Source organism: Pristis pectinata, chromosome 2 (assembly GCF_009764475.1).
Source record: "Pristis pectinata isolate sPriPec2 chromosome 2, sPriPec2.1.pri, whole genome shotgun sequence".
NCBI lineage: Eukaryota > Metazoa > Chordata > Chondrichthyes > Rhinopristiformes > Pristidae > Pristis > Pristis pectinata.
Window position 1 is genome coordinate 117,019,725 of NC_067406.1, and position 19,298 is coordinate 117,039,022.

The 19,298-nt window shown below is 38.9% G+C and overlaps 1 protein-coding gene across 2 annotated transcripts in view; it reads left to right on the top strand.

Moving 5' to 3' along the window:
* fgf2 (fibroblast growth factor 2) overlaps nt 1-19,298 on the top strand; it is a 62,871-nt gene that overhangs the window by 23,424 nt on the left and 20,149 nt on the right. The window contains exons 2-3 of one of the 2 annotated variants that reach the window (XM_052036972.1): nt 7,846-7,949; nt 8,351-10,241. In XM_052036972.1, the coding sequence (XP_051892932.1) occupies nt 7,846-7,949; nt 8,351-8,668 (422 nt within the window). In that variant the 3' untranslated portion in view covers nt 8,669-10,241. Of the gene's footprint in view, nt 1-7,845; nt 7,950-8,350; nt 10,242-19,298 lie in introns of those variants that run through there. The other variant, XM_052036982.1, reaches the window with a different exon arrangement.

Below are 19,298 nucleotides of genomic sequence, written 5' to 3' on the forward strand. Positions count from 1 at the left end.
TTCTGCAGAGTACTTGATCATATCAGTTCATAAATTTTGTCTAACTCTTGCCTAGTTGTTTATTTGGGAAGTATTCTTCAAGATAACTGTTTTTACTTGGAGTTGCATATCAAGTGCATGTGTGGAAATGCTTTCAAAACTTGATTTCCTTTTAAACATTGAATTGCAGAGGAATACAATAAGTTAATACGTGGAAAGTTTTTTTTAAAGCATTTTGTTTTCAAACTGCAGGGGACTCTATCTCTTGGTCGACTTGCAGTGAAGGTATAACTTTTGTAGGACTATTTAATTTGTAATTATCTCAAGGCAGGATATTTAAAAGGTGGATTAAATACTGGAAATGCTCAGCAAATTGGGAAGCATCTGTGGAAAGAGGAGCAGATGACAGGTCTTCAACCTGAAATGTTAATTCTGTTTCTGTTTCCACAGATGCTACCTGACCTACTGAATTGGAGTCGCACAGCACTAAAACAGCCCCTTTGGCCCACAAGTATTTGCTGACTGACCACATTTACATATGAACATAATAGGGGCAGGAGTACACCACTTGGCCCCCTCAAGCCTGCCCTGCCATTCAATATGAAAATGGCTGTCCTGCCCCAGGCCTCATCTCTTTGCCAGTTCCTCATACCCCTCAATTCCTGATCTTTCAAAAATTTATCAAGTTCCTCTTAAACTTCTACTGATCTCACCTCCACCATCCTTAAGGGCAGAAAATTCCAGAGATTCGCCATCCTCTGAGAAGAAGATCGTACACACGTCAGTTTTAAATTACTGCTCCCTAATCTTGTAAATCTGTTGCCTCATTTGAGATTCTCCAAATGGTGAAAACAGTTTGACATATGCTGTAATGCCTCCTCACAATATTGTATCTTTCAATAAGATCACCTCTCATTCTTCTAAACTCCAAAGAATTTAGACCTAATTTCTTTAATCGCTTCTGATAGGATGCCCCTCATTCCAGGAGTCAACCCAGTGAATGTCTTCTGGATTGCCTTCAATGGCAATGTATCATCCTTTAAAGGAGGAGAATGAATAAAATGGTATACTGTACACCAGGTGTGGCCTCAGCAGTACCCGATACAATTGTAATAAGACTTCACTATTTCTAAGCTTCAGCCCTCTTGCAAAAAAGGCCAATATGTCATTTGCCTTCCTAACCACTTGCTCCACCTGCTAACCTGTTGCAGAGCATACTTTACTTGACTGCATCTTTCTCCATTAATGAAATAGTCTACCTAAAGTAAGTAAATAAATACCATTTTTCAACTCACATTTTTTGACGCTAGCACGATGACACGGCTTTGTATTATGGAAAATTGCGATACGGACTGTTCTGTAGGAATGGAATCCTCTGTAATGCAAGTACAAGGGTTGCCTGTGCTTCAAAATCCATCATCCTATCCTTCATCCAAAAGCAAAATACTGCAGATGTTGGATATCTTGAATAAGATAGATAATGATGGAAGTATTCAGATCAGGCAGCATCTGTGGAGAGAAAAGCAAAGTTAATGTTTCGATTGATGAACTTCAAAACCAGGAAAAGATAGAAAACGAGCTTCAAAAGGTAAAAGTGAAAAGCAAGAGAGGTTAAACAATAGGGGTGATAAATGAGGTGTTCTAACTGAGCACATTTTAAACATTAACAGCGAGTTCTACATTTCCGGAAAATCCACAATTCCAGTCTTTTTCCTTTCACGTTTCCAGCATTTTATATGTAATTTTCGACACTTGTGCCTTCTACTTGCATCTCTTCCAGACTTTCTTGTTATTGAGTAATCCCTTTACTACCCTCTTGCACTCACCACTTTTGTCATTTACCTTCTCCTGCCTTCCACCTTTTATAATAGACCTTTCCTGTGTTATTTGTTTCTCCCCCTTTTCTCTGTATTTTTAAATTTCTTATCTCTAACTTTTTCCAGTATTGATGAAAGCTTGTTTACCTGGAACTTTAACTGTTGTCTCTCCAAAAATGCTGCCTGATCTGAGTATTTTCATTGTTTTGTTTTTTCATTTTAATTTATCTTTTTATTTTAATAAATTTCTGCAACTCAGAACTGTCTTCATTGCTCATTGTTAGAGATTAATGAAAATGATTAGTACATTGAAGGCAATTTTTGACATGGGTTGATTTGTTTAAATAAGTTATCTTTATTAGCCACATGTACAGTGAAATGCATCTTGTGTTGAGTGTTCTGGGGGCAGCCTGCAAGTGTCACCATGCTTCCAGTGCCAATATAGCATGCCCACAACTCCTAACACGTATGTCTTTGGCATATGTAAATGCCAGAGGGTTGATTTGATTGATGGGCTGTGATAAGTGATGTCCTACAGAAATCATACTGGGGTTGCAGTTTTTCACTTTATTATTAATGACAAGATGAAAGATTAGAAGGTTATTTATCCAAGTTTCAATATGACACTAAGTAATTTAGGAGATGTGAGCATTAATAATGAGGCCAGTATGTATTGCCCATCCCTAGTTTCCCTTGAGATGGCGATGGTGAACCTCTGCCTCTTGTCTGTCTAGTTAATAATGCCACAGTACCGCTGGGGAGGAAGTTTCAGGATTTAGATTCTGTGAAGATGAAGGAATGGAAAGAGATTTCTCAGGAATGTATGCAACTTGGAGGATCAGTAGGTATTTCCACAACTCTAGTGATCTCGTCCATGGTGTTAATGAGGTTCAAGAGATGATTTCCAAGAAGCTAATGACAAGTTGCTGCAGTATATTTGACAGATGGCTCATACTACAACAAGCAGAGAGAGTGAATATTTAGACTGATTAAATGGGGTAGTTTCAAAAAGATGCAGAAACTGGGTGGGGATAAATAAAATGGAGTTAAGGGCTGGTAAGTGAGATTATCACTTTGGATCTAAGAAAGACAAATTGGAATATTTTCTCACCTCTCCTACGTGGTCAGTCTCTTGCCTTTCCAGTCACAGGTTGGAGAATTTTGTGCAGTATTTTTCTTCCTACCTCTACAAAGTTACCTTTTAAGTCCTTTAAAAGATCAATTCTGGCTATTCATCCCCACTCCCACCACCAAACTACATGCTGCCCCAACACTTGGAGGGCTTTATCTGGGGGGGGGAGGGGGAAGAAAAAAATCACATTTCAGGGGTCTGCTGAAGATACTAAATTTCACCTCTGCATGACCCCTCCAATCCCATCACTACATATACCAGCAGTTTGTTTTTAAACAGCTTATCCATCATCTAAATCTGGATAATCAGAAATTGTCTCCAATTTTCCAGTTAAAAGACCAAAGGTGATTGCCTTTTGTCAGTCTTATTGGCTGGACTAGGAGACTTTGCAAATTTAATCTCCTACTTAACTCTCAAAGAGCTCCCATTCACCCAATTTCTCTGAGAAAGACTGCTAATTTTCATCTCCAAAATGTTGCTTGTCTCTGCCTTTTTTATAAACACTGAAATGTTGATACTTTACATTGTTTAAAATGATTTTGTTTTACTTCTGTTAGCCAGATCTACTGCCCAAGCTCACTTATTTCCTGCCCTTGGAGCTTGCTCTCACCTCCAATGGGTACGGGATGTTGTCTTCCTTTGGAAAGCTGGCTCGCAGCTGATTGGTGAGGCTTACCATAATGCAGGGTCTCTCTGAATGCAACTAACAAGCTCTTTTAATTTGGATTGCCTTGACAGCTGATAAGGTTCTTCTTTCTCTTCCCCTTACTACCACCACCCCCCCACCCCCCCCCCCAATTCATCACTCTATTGTTTAAATTGAATGGCTATGACAAAACTACTAAAATACTAATTAAATTTGATTAATTACAAAATTTTTTTAGCATTTTACATTTTAAAAAATGAGTTCAAAATAATTAAATGCACTTTACTTAATTTACTTAAAAGGAAATGATCTTGTACTCACCTGACAGTCTTTTCTCCAAAAAGAAAACAATGAGTCTAACTCATCTTCAGGCATGGATTCAGCAGTTAAATTTTCTAGCATAGATATTGGGAAATCTGCAGAAGTTTGTGTACTGCTGCTGGATTCTATTGGCATCCAACAGCAGAGCGCATGTGTTCTAGGACTGGTGATCAGCTCAGTAGGAGGTGGAACTTTTGCCTGAGTGCTAGAGCTTTGAATGTCTGCCCAATTAAGTAGGTACATGATGGTCTTGCATTAGAAAAGTTTAGGTCAAATCTTGCATAGTTAGAAGTCATGGTTTGGTTCTCGCATGAAATTTTTCCAAAGTTTGGACATTCTTATAATGACTAAATAATAAATTATTTTGGAGAGAGGTCTCTATCTCTCATAACATTAAAACAAAACTGCAGAGGGCTTCTGTGGAAGGTGTATTTTAATTCATGGAATGATTCCAAACGGTACTTCATGGAGGTGTATAAAGAGGTTTCTGAATAAGAATTCTGAGCCAAACTGCTTTTCAAAAATATTGCAAGCTTCAATGTAAAAACCCAGCCTAAAAATACACAAAACAACATGAATTATCCTGGGTAGAGCATTTTCTGCTTCGTTCTGTAATAAATAAGGTTTGAATTCAGAAAATGCATTTGATTTCTTCTGAGTAACAGTATTAGTAACTTGAAGCAAAGAAATTTAATCCTCAGCTGAGAATAGGTAAGAACATGCAATCCAATGCTATAAATTGGAAAAACTGGGCCATAATCTTTCGGTTGTGAGGACCAGCTGATGTTCTGAAATTGCAGTCTGCTGACAGTATCAGTGCCCAATTTGAATTTAAAGGGGATTAAGATTGAATTTTCTGTTGTCTAGCATCTAAACTGAGGAGAAATCAACTGATTCCCAAAGGTAGGTCCTGTTTTTTTTTTCTCTCTAATATTCCTTGTGGGCTAGGAGAACCAGAAGTATTCTACTAGTAACTCCATTCATCTGCTATCATCCTTCCACCACCATAAGCCCTGGCTGCCAGGTGGACTCTTACTTAAAGCACTTCCTCTTATTTTCCCTCTTTCCTCTCTCCCACAGTTTTCCTTGCTTTTCAATCAAAAGCTTATCTGCTTTCACATTAAGATTTTGTCTCTATCTCAACAGTCATGTGATGAGGAATCTCATGATCTAATATGACTCCTGTCTCCTCCCTCTGTCTTGGAAATTTTTCACTATTTACTCTCATTAACCTTCTCAGTTTTGAATTACTCTTTCTGGCTTCTCTCTTGCTTACTATATTGCTGTTTCCTGTTCTGCAAGAAACAATTCCTGTTCTTTTACGTATTTTCCAGCTGCCACCTTTTTGCCTCCCTTCCCAATCTGTGATATCTATTCCCCATGTTTCATGATTCGCCAAGCTGCATTCTATGATTTTCACTTCCACACTAATAGGTGACCAACCTTGAGCTGGTCCTGAAATACTATTGTCATCATCTCTATACTTGAAATGCTCCTAAAGCTGGAAGCTGAGTAGTCCGCAATAACAATTGGAAGATGTACTCAGTGAACACAAAATCCTCTTGTCTCTGCAGCGTTAGTTAATCCCATTAAAATGTTTTAAAAGCCTGAGTGCCACTAACTCCCCATTCTCCCTTTTTTTAAAAAGTCTTTCCACATAGTTCCCTCCTGAATGTTTGAGAATCTTGGCACTGGTGGCTGGGTGACCTCACTGAGCTACAGCAGTAGTTAGTGACTTCACAAGATGGCAGCAGACTAGCAAGAAATCTTTAATTGCTTGTTTCCAGGGCTTCTACAGGCAGTGCTCAGGGAGGGATTGTTGATGTAAGAAAAGTACTACAAAAAAAATTGGGTTGGGAATTCTACTTTTGCTCTTCCCACAATTGAAATTGCTGATTGTTTCAGTGGATCTGTAGGCCTCTGCAAACACTAGAATCACCTGCATAATGAATTAAGTTTAATAGGAAACTACCGGTTGCTATAGGAGGGGTAGCTGCTTCACACATGAAATAATGTGTGAATCTGGTGGCCTTGTTTATTATAGACTCTCTGGATGTAACATTGAATCAGAGAAAACCCAGGAATGCAGTTGGTAGGGTATGTTTTCTCCAATCAGGATGTCCTCTAAAGTCAGTTAACAATATGCAAATACGATAAAGCCAATATCTTGAAATGGGACTAGATGTAAGTAAATGCTTCAAAATATCTTTTGATTGTCGAATAGAGTAATTTCTTTTGTATGCAACAATGCCAGTATGTGAAAGTGATTCCTGTCTTGTGTGTCTGCATTTAATCTGATCTTTTGTGCTGTTAGTGGGTGGGTGCATCAGATTTATTCACAGTTAAATGTAATAGCTGGGTTATAACTGTGGTTGCAGTCCTGTACTTGTGTACGTGTGACTTCAGCTATGCCTCTTTCCCAGTTTTAACAGCTGGCACAAGCAACTTAACTGGTTACTGCTTTCACAACATCACATACACAATTACTAAACTATTAGTTTCATTCAAAAAAAGCTATCTGGAGGAGATTTGATATACAATTTTTGCTGTATATCAGAGCATATAGATGTTCATAATTTTAAAGACATCAGTGCAAAATATTTAGTACTTTAATTTTTGTGATGTATTGCATTTGTATATTATAGTGATAATGTGAATTTAAGCAGAAAAGTGATGCCACCATAAGATAAAGTAATTTTGGCAATAAATCTTTGTATTCAGGCTAAGTGACTTCAATGCTAAAAAATTCCCAGCGTGAAATATTTCCACTCGGATGCAGTTCTGACCACAGCTTCTCCACCCCAAATGTCTGGGTAATTCAATATTGTGACATTTTCCATCTCCAGCACCAACTCTCTGGTATCTCCAAGAATGGCTTTTGATGTTACCTTGGAATTGATCTTGTTTTGTTTTTTTTTTAAATGTCCACTATTAACGGAGTTAGAACTACTAAAACTATTTTCAGTGGATCTTTATAGGTATTAGAAAAGAGATCTTGTAACTCCTAACTTTTGGGTGAATTTAAATTTATATTACTAATACTTCATGTGCATATCTTCAACTTTAAAAGGTTGCTCTCCCCTTTCAGCATTTTTGAAGGGACTGTTCCCTGGATAATTCTCTGGTTTGCTCCTCTGTCCCCACCAACCACTCCCCTTCTGACACCACTTTCCCATGCAACCACTGGAGATGCCACACCTGTCTTTTTACTCTTCCCTCCCCACCAACCAGAGACTCAAACAGTCCTTCCAAGTGAATCAATGATTCACTTGCCCTTCTACCAATCTGGTGTACTATATTTGATATTCACAATGTGGTCTTCTCTACATTGGAGAAACCAAACATGGATTGGGTGACTGCTTAGCAGAGCACCCGTGTTCAGTCCATGGAGTGACTCAAGATCCCTGTTGTCTGACATTTTAATTCTCCATTCCATGACCACTCTGACTTAGTTGTATGTGGCCTCCTACACAGTTATAACAATGCTCAATATAAGTTCGAACAGTACCTCTTTTGTCTGGGCACACTGTAGCCTTCTGGACTCAATTCCATAACTTTGGGCAGTTCACTTTCTTTGTATCAGGACTGGCCATTTCTGCTGCAAGTTATCCATCATAATATTAGCTCAGTTTTTATTTCTAACTTTTCTATCCTGCCATTCGCCTCCCTTGATTCACCATTCTGACAAAAAATATTGGTATTTCTTCACTGGTACTGGATCAAACCTTCCTGAACTGCATAAGTAACAGTACTATAAGACATTGATGCAGGCTGCACTAATTCAAGAAGGCATCATGGCATTAAGGATTATTAGACATTCCCAGCAACTCCATTTATCCTGTGAATAAAAAATATTTTCAATCTGTGGCATTACTCCCACCCTAACCCAAACCTTCTTGGAAATTGTTTTAATGACATCTAATATATATTTTGAAAACCATTTTTTCCAGTTAAACTGCAACTGCAGGCAGAATCTATCGGAGTCATATCAATCAAGGGAATTTGTGCTAATCGTTATCTTGCTATGAATGAAGATGGCAGATTGTATGGATCGGTAAGCAGAATTTTTTGATAATATCAATACTTGATGCTTTCATTCCTTTACCCCATGTTACAAGTTTAAAAATTCTATTGTGTATCCACACATTCTGATATTTGAGTTGAACACACATAAAGGGTACTAACCATATTTCCTTTGTTTAAAATAAGGCTGTTGTATATAGCAGGAACTTATTTTAGTAGATACTAACCTTTATAGCATGGAGCGTCTCAATCATGTTATTTTACATAAATGTTTCTATAGGGAATAAAAAGTGTATGGTTGACAGTTGTGAAATAAATAAAATATTGGTCAGTTTTGCCATGTTACAAGTAGAAATGTTATTAAATTAAATAACTTGGAAAGGTTTTGACCCAAAGGAATATCCTAATAGCAGGGCTGTACGTGTCTCCCAGCCCTGCTACAGGCAGTCCCCAGGTTATGACAGGGTTCCATTCTTGAGAACTGTTCGTAACCTGAACTATTCAGAAGGCAGAGATGAACAGATGAACAAAAACAGAGTGTGGAAGAGGATCACAGAAACAGCTGCGAAGGGAGAGAGCAAGCAGGCAAGGGAAGAATGGCTTCAGTGGGTGGGGTGGAGAGAAGGCATGTGGAAATGCCCTATTCCCACCTGGCAGAAGATGACCGCTAGGCTCTGCAGCGGCTGGCAAATCCATCCCCATCCATCTCGCCGGTCTCCCAAACTCTTCATGTGTCTGTGCTGTCCGTAAGTCAGGTGTTTGTAATCCAGTGAGGATATGTATTAGCAACCTATAACTTGGTCAAAGAAACATAATTATCTTCTACCTGTCCCTATTAACCCATTTGACTGGTCCTGTGCTATCTCAGATGTTCCTTTTGTCCTGTCCATGCTCCTACCACCTTCTCTGCAACTTTAAATCTGTTTTTATTGTTTCCCTGTCCTGATGGTGTCTTTTGACCTGAAATGTTAACTGTTTCTTTTTCTACAGAAACCACCTCATCTGCTGAGTGTTATGCTTTTGTTTTGAACATCCTAATAAGTTTTCTAAATACATGCAAACTGATGATTTGGGGTGTTTGTGAAGTTTTAACTCCATATTAGGTCAAAAACTTGAAGGGCTCATTTATTACTCTTTGTATTAATTGTTAAATTTAATTTTCACTTGTCTCTGAAATTAATGTTTAGAATACTTAATTAAAATTGCACCACCTAATCTTTACCCTCCTGATGATAATAATATATTAATTTTAGATCACACTACAGTGTCATAGTTTCCTGTATGATGTTGCATGAGGTATTTCATGCGGGTTCAGAGGTTTTCATGCTTTATGGATTGGGTGTATAATCTTTTTGCAGCAATGTGTGCAAGTTCTGTGGTAGAAATCTTACCTCCTGAGAGTGTTGGGGGAGGGGGGTCAAGCCCCTCTTTGACTTTTGGGCATCTAATTTCTCCTGATGCTTTAGTGGAATTTTGACTGATAACTGCACTGCAGGAGATTGTCTTTGGATTGATAGTAAACTAGATCCCCATCTTCCCTACAAAGGTAGAGCAACTGATTTGTGGCAATTTTTGAAGAATAACAGGAGACTCTGGTAGTGTCCTGACCAATATTTATCCCTCAAATATTACTGAAAAAAGCTACTGTAATTATCTCATTGCTGTTTGTGTTAGCTGTCCTCTTTCCCTATGTTACATGTAGAATCATAAATGGCTGAAATCAGTGTTGTGAAGCACTTTGAATGTTTTACTGAGATTGAAAGGTGTTTTAAATGCAAGTTTTTGCTCTGCAGTTTGCCATTTTGTACATTAACTTGGTTACATACTGATTCTTTCAAATCTTTTGTGAAATCTGTGCTGAAATGTATTGTCATTTTTGCTGTATTGACAAAAGCACATAAAGCAAGCATGTAGAACCAATCACTGAACCACTTTGCTCCAATAGTGTGCTCTTATCACCAATCTCAAAGATTCTCAAATGTACCATTCCATTTCCTAAGATGGCCATCTGTCCTTTTAAAATGAATATGCCAATATTGAAGGAAATGTTGTCCTCTGAGCATATTGCCAACTGAGATTTCTCAGATTCCATTCTTTATTTCAGAAAGAGACTTGAAGTCTTTCATTCTGTTTGTTTCATGTGCTAAAGGTGAAAAATGAACTTGCAAATCCTCTGTACCAATCAGTGCCTGATTTGTGTATGTTGCAAATTAGCATGTACTGACTTGTAATAATTTTGGTACTTAGACCATTGTTAAATAACAATTTCTTTCTTGTGCTTCTCAACATGGAATTAAAGCCATTTTGGCAGCTTGTGACTTGGATTATCTACAGTTATTTTGTTTTGCTTCCAAGATAACGGACAATTTCCGGAAACAAGTTTGTACTTTCTATGAGCTGAAGTGTGAGTGTTCACAACAGTATGAAATGTAGGATGGCATGGGATTTTGAAAACCCTAATTTACTAATGATATATGCATTGGAAATGGCAAATGCATATTTAGCAGTGGGAAGATGTACATGATCTGCCAGATGGATGCATCTAAATTTGGCACCTGAAGTTTCTGTTAATACTGTATTGTTTTGGGTCAGTGTACATCACAGAAGCTACAGCATGGAAGATGGTCTTGAGGATTATTGAGTCTATGTTGGTTCAATGAAAGAAGTCCTAACCACTTTTTTAAAAGAGAAAATTCCTTGTCCCTTCAGTTCTTTTGCCAATTACTTTCATTCTGTCTCCTGGTTCTTGACCCTTCCACCAATGGGAACATCTTGTTTATCTTTTATATCTAGACCCTTCATGATTTTAAATAGCTCCCATTTCTATCTCCATGGAACAGAGAATAAATTAGCTTCTCCAGTTTATCCACTTCATTACAATAACCTTTGAGCATCCTGTTTAAAGTCTTATTATTATTGTCTCACAGATCATTATGCTTCTGAGTTTTATTTTGCCTGAAAATTTGGAAACCAAGTCATTAATATAGAAAGAAAATTTAGTGGTCTGAATCCTGAAGAACATCTCTGTATACTTTTCAGTTCAATACTACTGTTTCCTGTCTCCTAGCCAATTTTCCATCCATGCTGCTACTGCCCTTTTTGTTCCCTGGGCTTAATTTTGATTTCATAAATAATACCAACTGTTAGAAGCCACTCAAATCCTTTGTTTAAAACTCATTAGCAGGAGCACCACTATTTTTCATCAGGTTTGTTCGGAGTATGAAATGGTTAACATCTGATGGCCTGAATGAAATGCCTGTTACAACAGACCATGATGGTTCAATAATCCTACACAATTTCACATCTCCTTGTGGCTTTCTGGATGAATTTTAAAAAAAAACACAAATCTGGAAGTGAGCTGTGTGCTCTCAATTATTTAGTTGACAAATTAAAACACTCTGGCATATTCATTACAGACCTACTTGGCTTCTGCATTCTCAAAGGCAGGAACTTTTTTCCAATAGCTTGTTGATGACTATTATTTAATCACTTGTTATTTGATTGGCCTAGAGTTCATGATTTGAAGTGAATGAACCACACTTGAATAAGATTGTCTTGTATAGAAATGCAAAGATGTGATGGTGAATAGTGGTGGAGTGTGCAGGTGTGGGAAGCTTGGTGTCCCAGCACTGGGATTCCTCCTGCTCTTGGCTGAAAAGTTCTGATAAGGCACCTACTTTACTCTTCTACACTGGTTCTTGCCTTCCTTTAATTATGTGGTTAAACTGAAAATGAAGCAGGAAAAGTCTCCATTCTCCTCCATTAAAATAATTTTTTAAAAAAGCCCACCTATCAGGACTCATGTGGTTGTACTTTGCTTGCCTCTGTTAAACCATAAAGGGTAGAGTTTGAGACCACCTGGATTTGTTACTTATGTTTTTGTATAAAACATGTTTTATGGGGATTTAATTTCCACTATGCCTCCATCCATAAAGCTCAGGATCTTGTACTTTGAAATCAATAAGGCATAAAAACACAAAGATTTTCATGTATGAACCCCTAGGTCTCGCTGGAATGTGGATGCAGTACAGTGGTACTGCAGGTAGTACAGTCATCTCATAGCTCCAGTGATCCAGGTTGGATTCTGACCTCTGGTGCTGAGTGTGTAGAGGTTGCACATTCTCCCTGTGACCATGTGGGTTTCCTCTGGGTGCTCCATTTTCTTCCCACATCCTGAAGATGTGCTGATTGTTAGGGTAATTGGCTACTATATATTACTCCTCATATTGATGGGTGGTAAGAAAATCAGGGGGCTGTTAAAGGGTAATTGTGAGGTAACAGTGAAATGTCAGGGAGTGGGATTGACTTGGATTGCTTAAGGCTAGCATAGATTCAATAGTCTGTAGTGTTAGGAGTCAGAGATACAGCACTGAAACATCCCCTTGGGCTCAGGGTCTGTGCCAATCATTGAACACCCTGTGTAACTAATCCTATCCTGACCCATTTTATTCCCATCAAACCTTTACTCTCAGCCCTGAGTGACCCCGACCCGACCCCCCCCCCCCCCGATTCAACTATTCATCCACACACCAGGGGCAATTAACAGTAGTCAATTAACCTGCCAAACTGCATGCTTTTGGAATGTGGGAAACTCCATGTTCTCCCAGTGACCACATTCTTGTGAGCACATGGGTTTCCTTTGGATGCTTCAGTTTCCTTCCATGTGATTGTAATGTGAAAATATGATCTATGCTCTTATTGAAGCAGTCATCTGTGGCCATTAGGTCTGCTGTTATTCCAAATGCTCTAATCATTTTATCCTCCAAAGGAATGCCACACTTAAAGTCTGAATATGAGATTCCTTAAAGTCATACCAAATTAATAGGATACCGTTTTGTTGCGTGCTGTTTTTGTTTTTTGAAAGCCCAGGATTAATTTTGTCAAAATGTATATATTTTGCAAGTGTAATTGCATCATTCTGCTGATCATTTAGAAACAATGTATTGGACCATTGTTTATTGTCTTATTGCTGGGTGTCTTGGTGGTGCTCTCACGAATTTCCATTTGAACTGAGTCAGTATTGATCATGGTATTATCATGAGTAACAACACATCCTTCAGAAGCATTGTTTGCAGCTGTCTGAGTCTGTTCCAATCAAATGAGAATTCTTTAAAGCTATATTACTCCTTATCAGAAAATGTTGTGTTAAAGATATGGCTGTGTCTGATACAACTCATTTACTTAATTATTTTGAAAATTATTTTTCCATGCTGTGTGTGGAATTGGGAATTTTAGCATATTTGAAAGCTATATGAACCTAGTGGTCACACATTTACTAAAATTGAGTTTGAGATAAGGGGCAGAGATATGTGGCCAGGTTGTCCTGGACTGACTTGCTGTCCAGACTCAACCATTGTTGCTGATCATCTGTACTTTTTCCAAAGGGAACAGGCCAGACAAGCTGCTGCTGATCAATCGATAACCATCCAGCAAGGGAATAAGGCTTAAAGCACCGAATAGGCTATAGGTGTTGTATCATATAGCCCTGTACAGGAATGTCCTGCAGCCTTTGAAATGGGTCATTTTAAAATAATTTAATATTTTAAAATATCTGGTAGTTAGATTTTTTAAAGTAACAAGTATGGCACCAGTCAGTTGTTTACAAGGGGTTGTCATAAAACTGATGGCTGGATAACAAAGTACTTGTGGAACTGTCATTTGCAGAATGATTGCTCTCAGTCTGGAAGGTGGGATTAGGTTGCTAGCTCCTGGTCTCTAAAGATATGATGGACAGAACAGCCTCCTGTTATAAGTTTTCAATGATTTCCACACCCTCAATTAGTAAAATAATAGGTGTCATGAACAGTACTGTCAAGTAGCATTTGTTCGTTGATGCCCATTTTGAGTTTCACCAGATCTGTTTGGTTCTAGACCTCAACACTGCATTGGTCCAAATTTGGATTCCATTGCTGAATTCCAGAGCTGAGGCAAGAATGACTGCCCTTGATACCAAGGCAGTATTCGAGTTTGAAATCAAGGAAGCCCCAGTAAAACTGAAGTCAACGATCACCAAGGGGAAAACGCTCTAATGACTGGAGTCGTAACTTGCAGAAAGGAAGATGCTGTGGTTGTTACAAGTGAAACATCCTATCCCAGAACATTACTGCAGGAAAATTCACTGTGCAGTATTCAATTCTGTTTGTAATTATGAAAATGAAGTCCGTGCCTGGATACATACACAATATGGGCAGATTGGTGACAGTATTTGTGACACTAAGACCATCTCCAGTGAGTGTCTAATTACCTATGCTTGATATTCAACAGTACTGCCATCACAGAGTCATCCTCCAACCACTCCCAGAGTATTACCATTGACCAGTAGCTCAGCTGGACCAGTTACATAACTACTATCAAAAGGGCAAATGAGAGGCATAGTATCCAACAGTAATTGACTTGCCTCTTAACACCCCAAAGTCTTTTCAAGATCAACAATGCCCAAGGCAAGAAAGTTCTGGAATATTCTTGTCTAGATTAGTGTAGCTCTTATAACACACATGCAGCTTGAGATTATCCACAGCACAGCAGCCCCATTGGCATCTCATGCCATCCTAAACACTTCCTCCATCACCACTCCTTCCTGTGTACAAAAACTGCATTCACTCACATGAGCTAATCTGACAGCATCTCCTTAAAAACCTCTGTCATCAAGGCAGCAAGAACATCAGCATATGGGAATAGCATCATCATGTGGAATGTATTCATTCCCCTTTCATCATTGTTAGGTCTAAATCCTGGAACTCTTTACTACACAGCTTTGTGGGGATACCTTCAACAGAAGGAACGTGGCCATTAAAGAACACAGTCTTTACACATCTTTACACATCCTATAACCACTGTAGCAATATATTACCATATAACTCTCAATAGTCTGTTACATGGTTATATATTACATTATTTGTATCCTGCTTGTTGTTCAGTTGGAGACTACAGGTCCTCCCCAGCTTACAAATACCCAATTTATATTCAGCTCATACATTTGAACGAGTGTTTGAGATGGATTTGCCAGTTGTTCTTGACACTAGCTGGAATTTTGCCAAGACAAACGAACCCAAGAAGAATAAATTCTGATTAACACATTGATGTCCAATTGGCAAATCTATCTAGAAACATGCCTTGTGAACCAGCAGTAGCGTCCTTTATAAATTCCCCAATAGCATTTAAAACCTCTTCTGCAGTAAATAATCCTTTAAAAGAATGTCAATACTTCGGGCTAAATTTGTTAATATCAGATTTATTGTTAAGAATGGCAAAATGAAAATTAAGTTCTCCAGACAACCCACCTTTGAAAGGCATCTTCTGCCATGTGAAAACTCGGTTAGCGGCTGTGATTTTAGTCTTGCAAACTGTTTGGGTTACGAGCAATTCTTGGGAATGGAACCCTGCTGTAACCTGGGGAGGACCTGTATTTGCCATGAAGTAAGGTTGTGTTTAGTTTATGCTCTACATGTAAGAACTTGCAAAACTATACACACTCCTCAGGCATGTGTCACAGTATTTTCCAAAAGAAAAGTGTAAAGCATCTTTTGGGGCATTTTTAATTCTGCTTCTTTCCCCTTCCCCCCCCCCCCCCCCCCCATGGTTCCAATTTCAGCTTCTGCCAACAGTGCCGTACTTTCCAGACTATTACAGTTTGCTGAATGGATAACTATGTATTATCTCACACGAGAAGAAAAATGTTGGCAGTGAAAATGATTAAAATTTAATTTGTCAAAAATGTCGATTTCACCTCCTACAGATCGCAGTTCTGAAGTTGTTCTATTGGTTTTGATTATCTATTTTGCTTTTTTAACCAATCTTGCTTTTCAGTCTCACAAATAAACACGTTTGAAATAAATGCTTGCATATCTAACCGTGCACCAGAATCGAGCCAAAAACTGACAAGGCTGAGATAAATAGACTCGGCAGGTTTGATCCTCCAATCCTCCCATTGTAAGATCATTTCACTAAGGCCATTTTACACTAATTTAGGCATGACTGTGATTCTGAGACTTAATACTAGGCTGAGGAAGGGTTATCAACAACAGTCGGAACCTAAATTCGTTTTACGCTGAATCTTAACGCTGCAAGATATTAGTGTTTGTAGATGTTACTTACAGGCCTGTATCCGGTTGCCATGGCGACCAGGCAGTAGGTGAAGCTGGCCTCGAATGAGCGTCGCCAGCTCTGCCCACGTAACGGGCCACGCCGACGCGGCTTGCTCGGCGGTTGTGGCCGCAGTATGCCGTGACGTCAACGCGTGCGGCATGTCAGTGCGAAAAGCGCGGGAAGTCGCTGAGGTGGTGCAGCTGCTACTGGGGTGTGAGTTTCCCGGAGGAGGGTGATGGTCTTGGTAGGCTGGGTTTGCAACCTTCACTGGCCTTCGAAAGGGACTCGGGTCTTGTCATGAAGCATTCCAAGCTGCCCCTTCCGGCTGCACAGCCCCATTGTCGGGGGTGCGGGGAGGGGACAAACGGCTGAGGCCCGGCTCCTCATGTACATGGGAGACTTCGCTATGTCGGGATCTGCTCGGGCCACCGACCTCCTAGGATTTTCTGATGGTCGATTTGCTCCTTTATTTCCAACATTTCCACACGAAACACTTGCTCACCACCCATACGAGAACGAATTCTGAGTATTAATCGTCTGCGTGAGGCGAAGATTTTGAAAAGTAGCATGATGCCACTTGGTTTGAGACGTGAAAGGATGCTTGGTGGATAGCAGTGAAGGTATGATCAAGGGAGCAATCTAAGTCTTGTGGACAAGGTGAGATCTGACACTGCGTGGGGGGGGGGGGGGGGGAATGCATTTCTCCACTATGTTACCATGAATTCAAGGCTGGGGTAAGGAAGGGCATAGGGTAGGTTTGACTTGGTTTTAGAGGTCAGTTTTAACGTGGAAGCTGTGAGGGCAGCTAAAATGACTTTAATCTTGGTGAAAAAATCATGAGCTTGTATGTTTTGTTTAGAAGTAAAGGTAAAAAGGGAAGAGAAGGGTGTAGGTTATGTTTGGTTGTGAAGTAAATAAACTGGTAATATCTCTGATCTCCTGCTAACCTTCTTGTGTGAAATATTATCAGTAGGCCTGATATGCAAAGTAGTAACAGGTGGCACCAGAATAAATCTTGCATGATATACCAAGATTCAATGAAATCTACCTAATAGTGATTTACTGAAATATCATGATCAACAGTTTTTGTAACACAGTTTCTTCGCAAAGTCTCTTGGAAAGCTCTAATTAGGCACATGTCAATTTACATCAAGCTCATTAAGCAGCATTGAATCAATAATCATACAATGCAATCAATACCAAATGAAAATTTAAAATATTTTATTAGTTGCTAGGTTTTGGAATTGGATGTTAGATTTTGTCCATTTATCTATTGGTGATGTCACATTGAAACAGCCTTGGGAAGTTCAGCAAAGTCTGTTCTACTTCTCCTTCAATGCTATGAACTGGTATTTCTGTAAGACAGATGGTTAGACCGCTGTGGTCTATCCAGAGGCCCAAGTCTCTGTGTACGGGGAGAGCTGGGCCTCCAGCTGTTTGTCCAGACATCCACCTTTTTGTAGATTGCTGCAAGAAGCAGGCATTTCTTTAAAAGAATGCTCACCATCCCACTCACAAATGGTCATTAGTAGTTCAAGAGATGCAAACAAAAATAACCAACTGGTGAACTGAGCACATTAGTCAAAATGTGGCCGCCTTTGTAAGTGGACAAATTAGTGCAGTGAAGCAGGTTCCGAGGCATTGTGCATCAACAAAGTAGGATATTACATAAAGCATTGACTAGCTCCAGAATCTTTTTGGTGAATCCCTTATGTACCTATAATAAAATTTGCTTTACACCTAGATTGTTTTTTTAAACTCTACATCCTACTGAGCAGATAATGTATAATTTTCAGCTTAATGCCTTCCAATCATTATGGGAGTATGCCAGAAAACGATTCAGAAGGGAGGAGGCCCAGCAAAGGAATCATTAAACCAGATGTATTGTATCAGCTTAAAGTGCAGTAAAGCTTTTCACCTAATACAAAACATGTTTTGAAGGGATTTGTTTTAACATTTTGCAATCTGAACTAAACAAATGTGAAGACACTCAATTCTCTTTTTTGAAGCTGTTAAAGAGCTTGAACTTGTTCAACATATTTCACAATCCAATGTGCTTTATAACCAATTAAGTGTGGTTGGGGTTGTAATGCAAAAAAATGTGGCAACCAAATAGTGCATAGCAATGTGATGATTGAGGATCTTTTTCTATTTGTGTTGGTTGAGGCATAAATATTGGCCAGAATGAAATGAAGAATTCACCTGTTCTCCATAAAGTTGTGGGATGCATGAAGGCAGATTTTCTTCATTCAAGGGATATGGGTGTCATTGCCACGGCAAGCACTTTTCCACATCATTAATTTCCCTTAAGATGATGATGAGCTGCCTAGTTGAATCATTGGTTTGCAAGTAGTTTTGCATTAATTGCAGTGTTAAGTAGTGAATTCCAGGATTTTGAGCCCATGATATTGATAGAAATGTTGCAGGTGCTGGAACTCTGAAATAGAAAAGCAAATGCTGGAAATACTTAGCAACGTATGTGGAAACTCAAACATTCTGGCTTCTGCCCTTTTCTTTTCCAGTCCTGATGAAGGGTCTCAACCTGAAATGTTGACTGTTTATATCCCTCCATAGATGCTGCCTGACCTGCTGAGTTCCTCCAGCATTTTATGTGTGTTGCTCCAGATTCCAGCATCTGCAGAATCTCTTGTGTAACACAGTTAATGTTTCAGGTTCATGATAAATTGATGAAAGGTCATTGGTATTGGAATTATTTATTTTCTAGTGTGTGACTTGGAGGGTAGTAGTTCTGGGTTTGAATGCTTAAAGGAATCTTGGTAAGTTACTGCAGTAGATCTTGTAGTTGATGCAAGATCCCTTCTGAGCAATAGGGATCCTGTTCCAGCAACATAACCACTCTTTTTATATACTTTGCACAGTGTATTGGTTTGATATCTAAAAGTCAGTACGTTTGATAGTGCAGTAAACCTGCACTGATGCACAAGGTTGCTGCAAGAATATTTTTAGGTGAAATAGAGAATACGTTGATGGGTTCAGGTATCAGAGAAGTACTGGATTGAAGGGTCATATAATTTTAATTGTCCCAGGCATTAAGAGTTACTGTGTTTGAAGGATAGGATGTTATTTAACTAATGTTAGTTCTTCTAGAAAAGATGTAGGCAGATGTGTGCTTCCAACTGCATAGGTTAAACTTAACTGGTTATGTTCCACTAGAGAATTAGGACTGGAATGCAAGATTTTGCATGTTGTAAATGAAACAATCTTTTCTACAGGATTTTACTTGGTTCCTTCATTTAACTTTTGTGTGTCTCCTTTTGTTTTTAAAAAAAAGCTT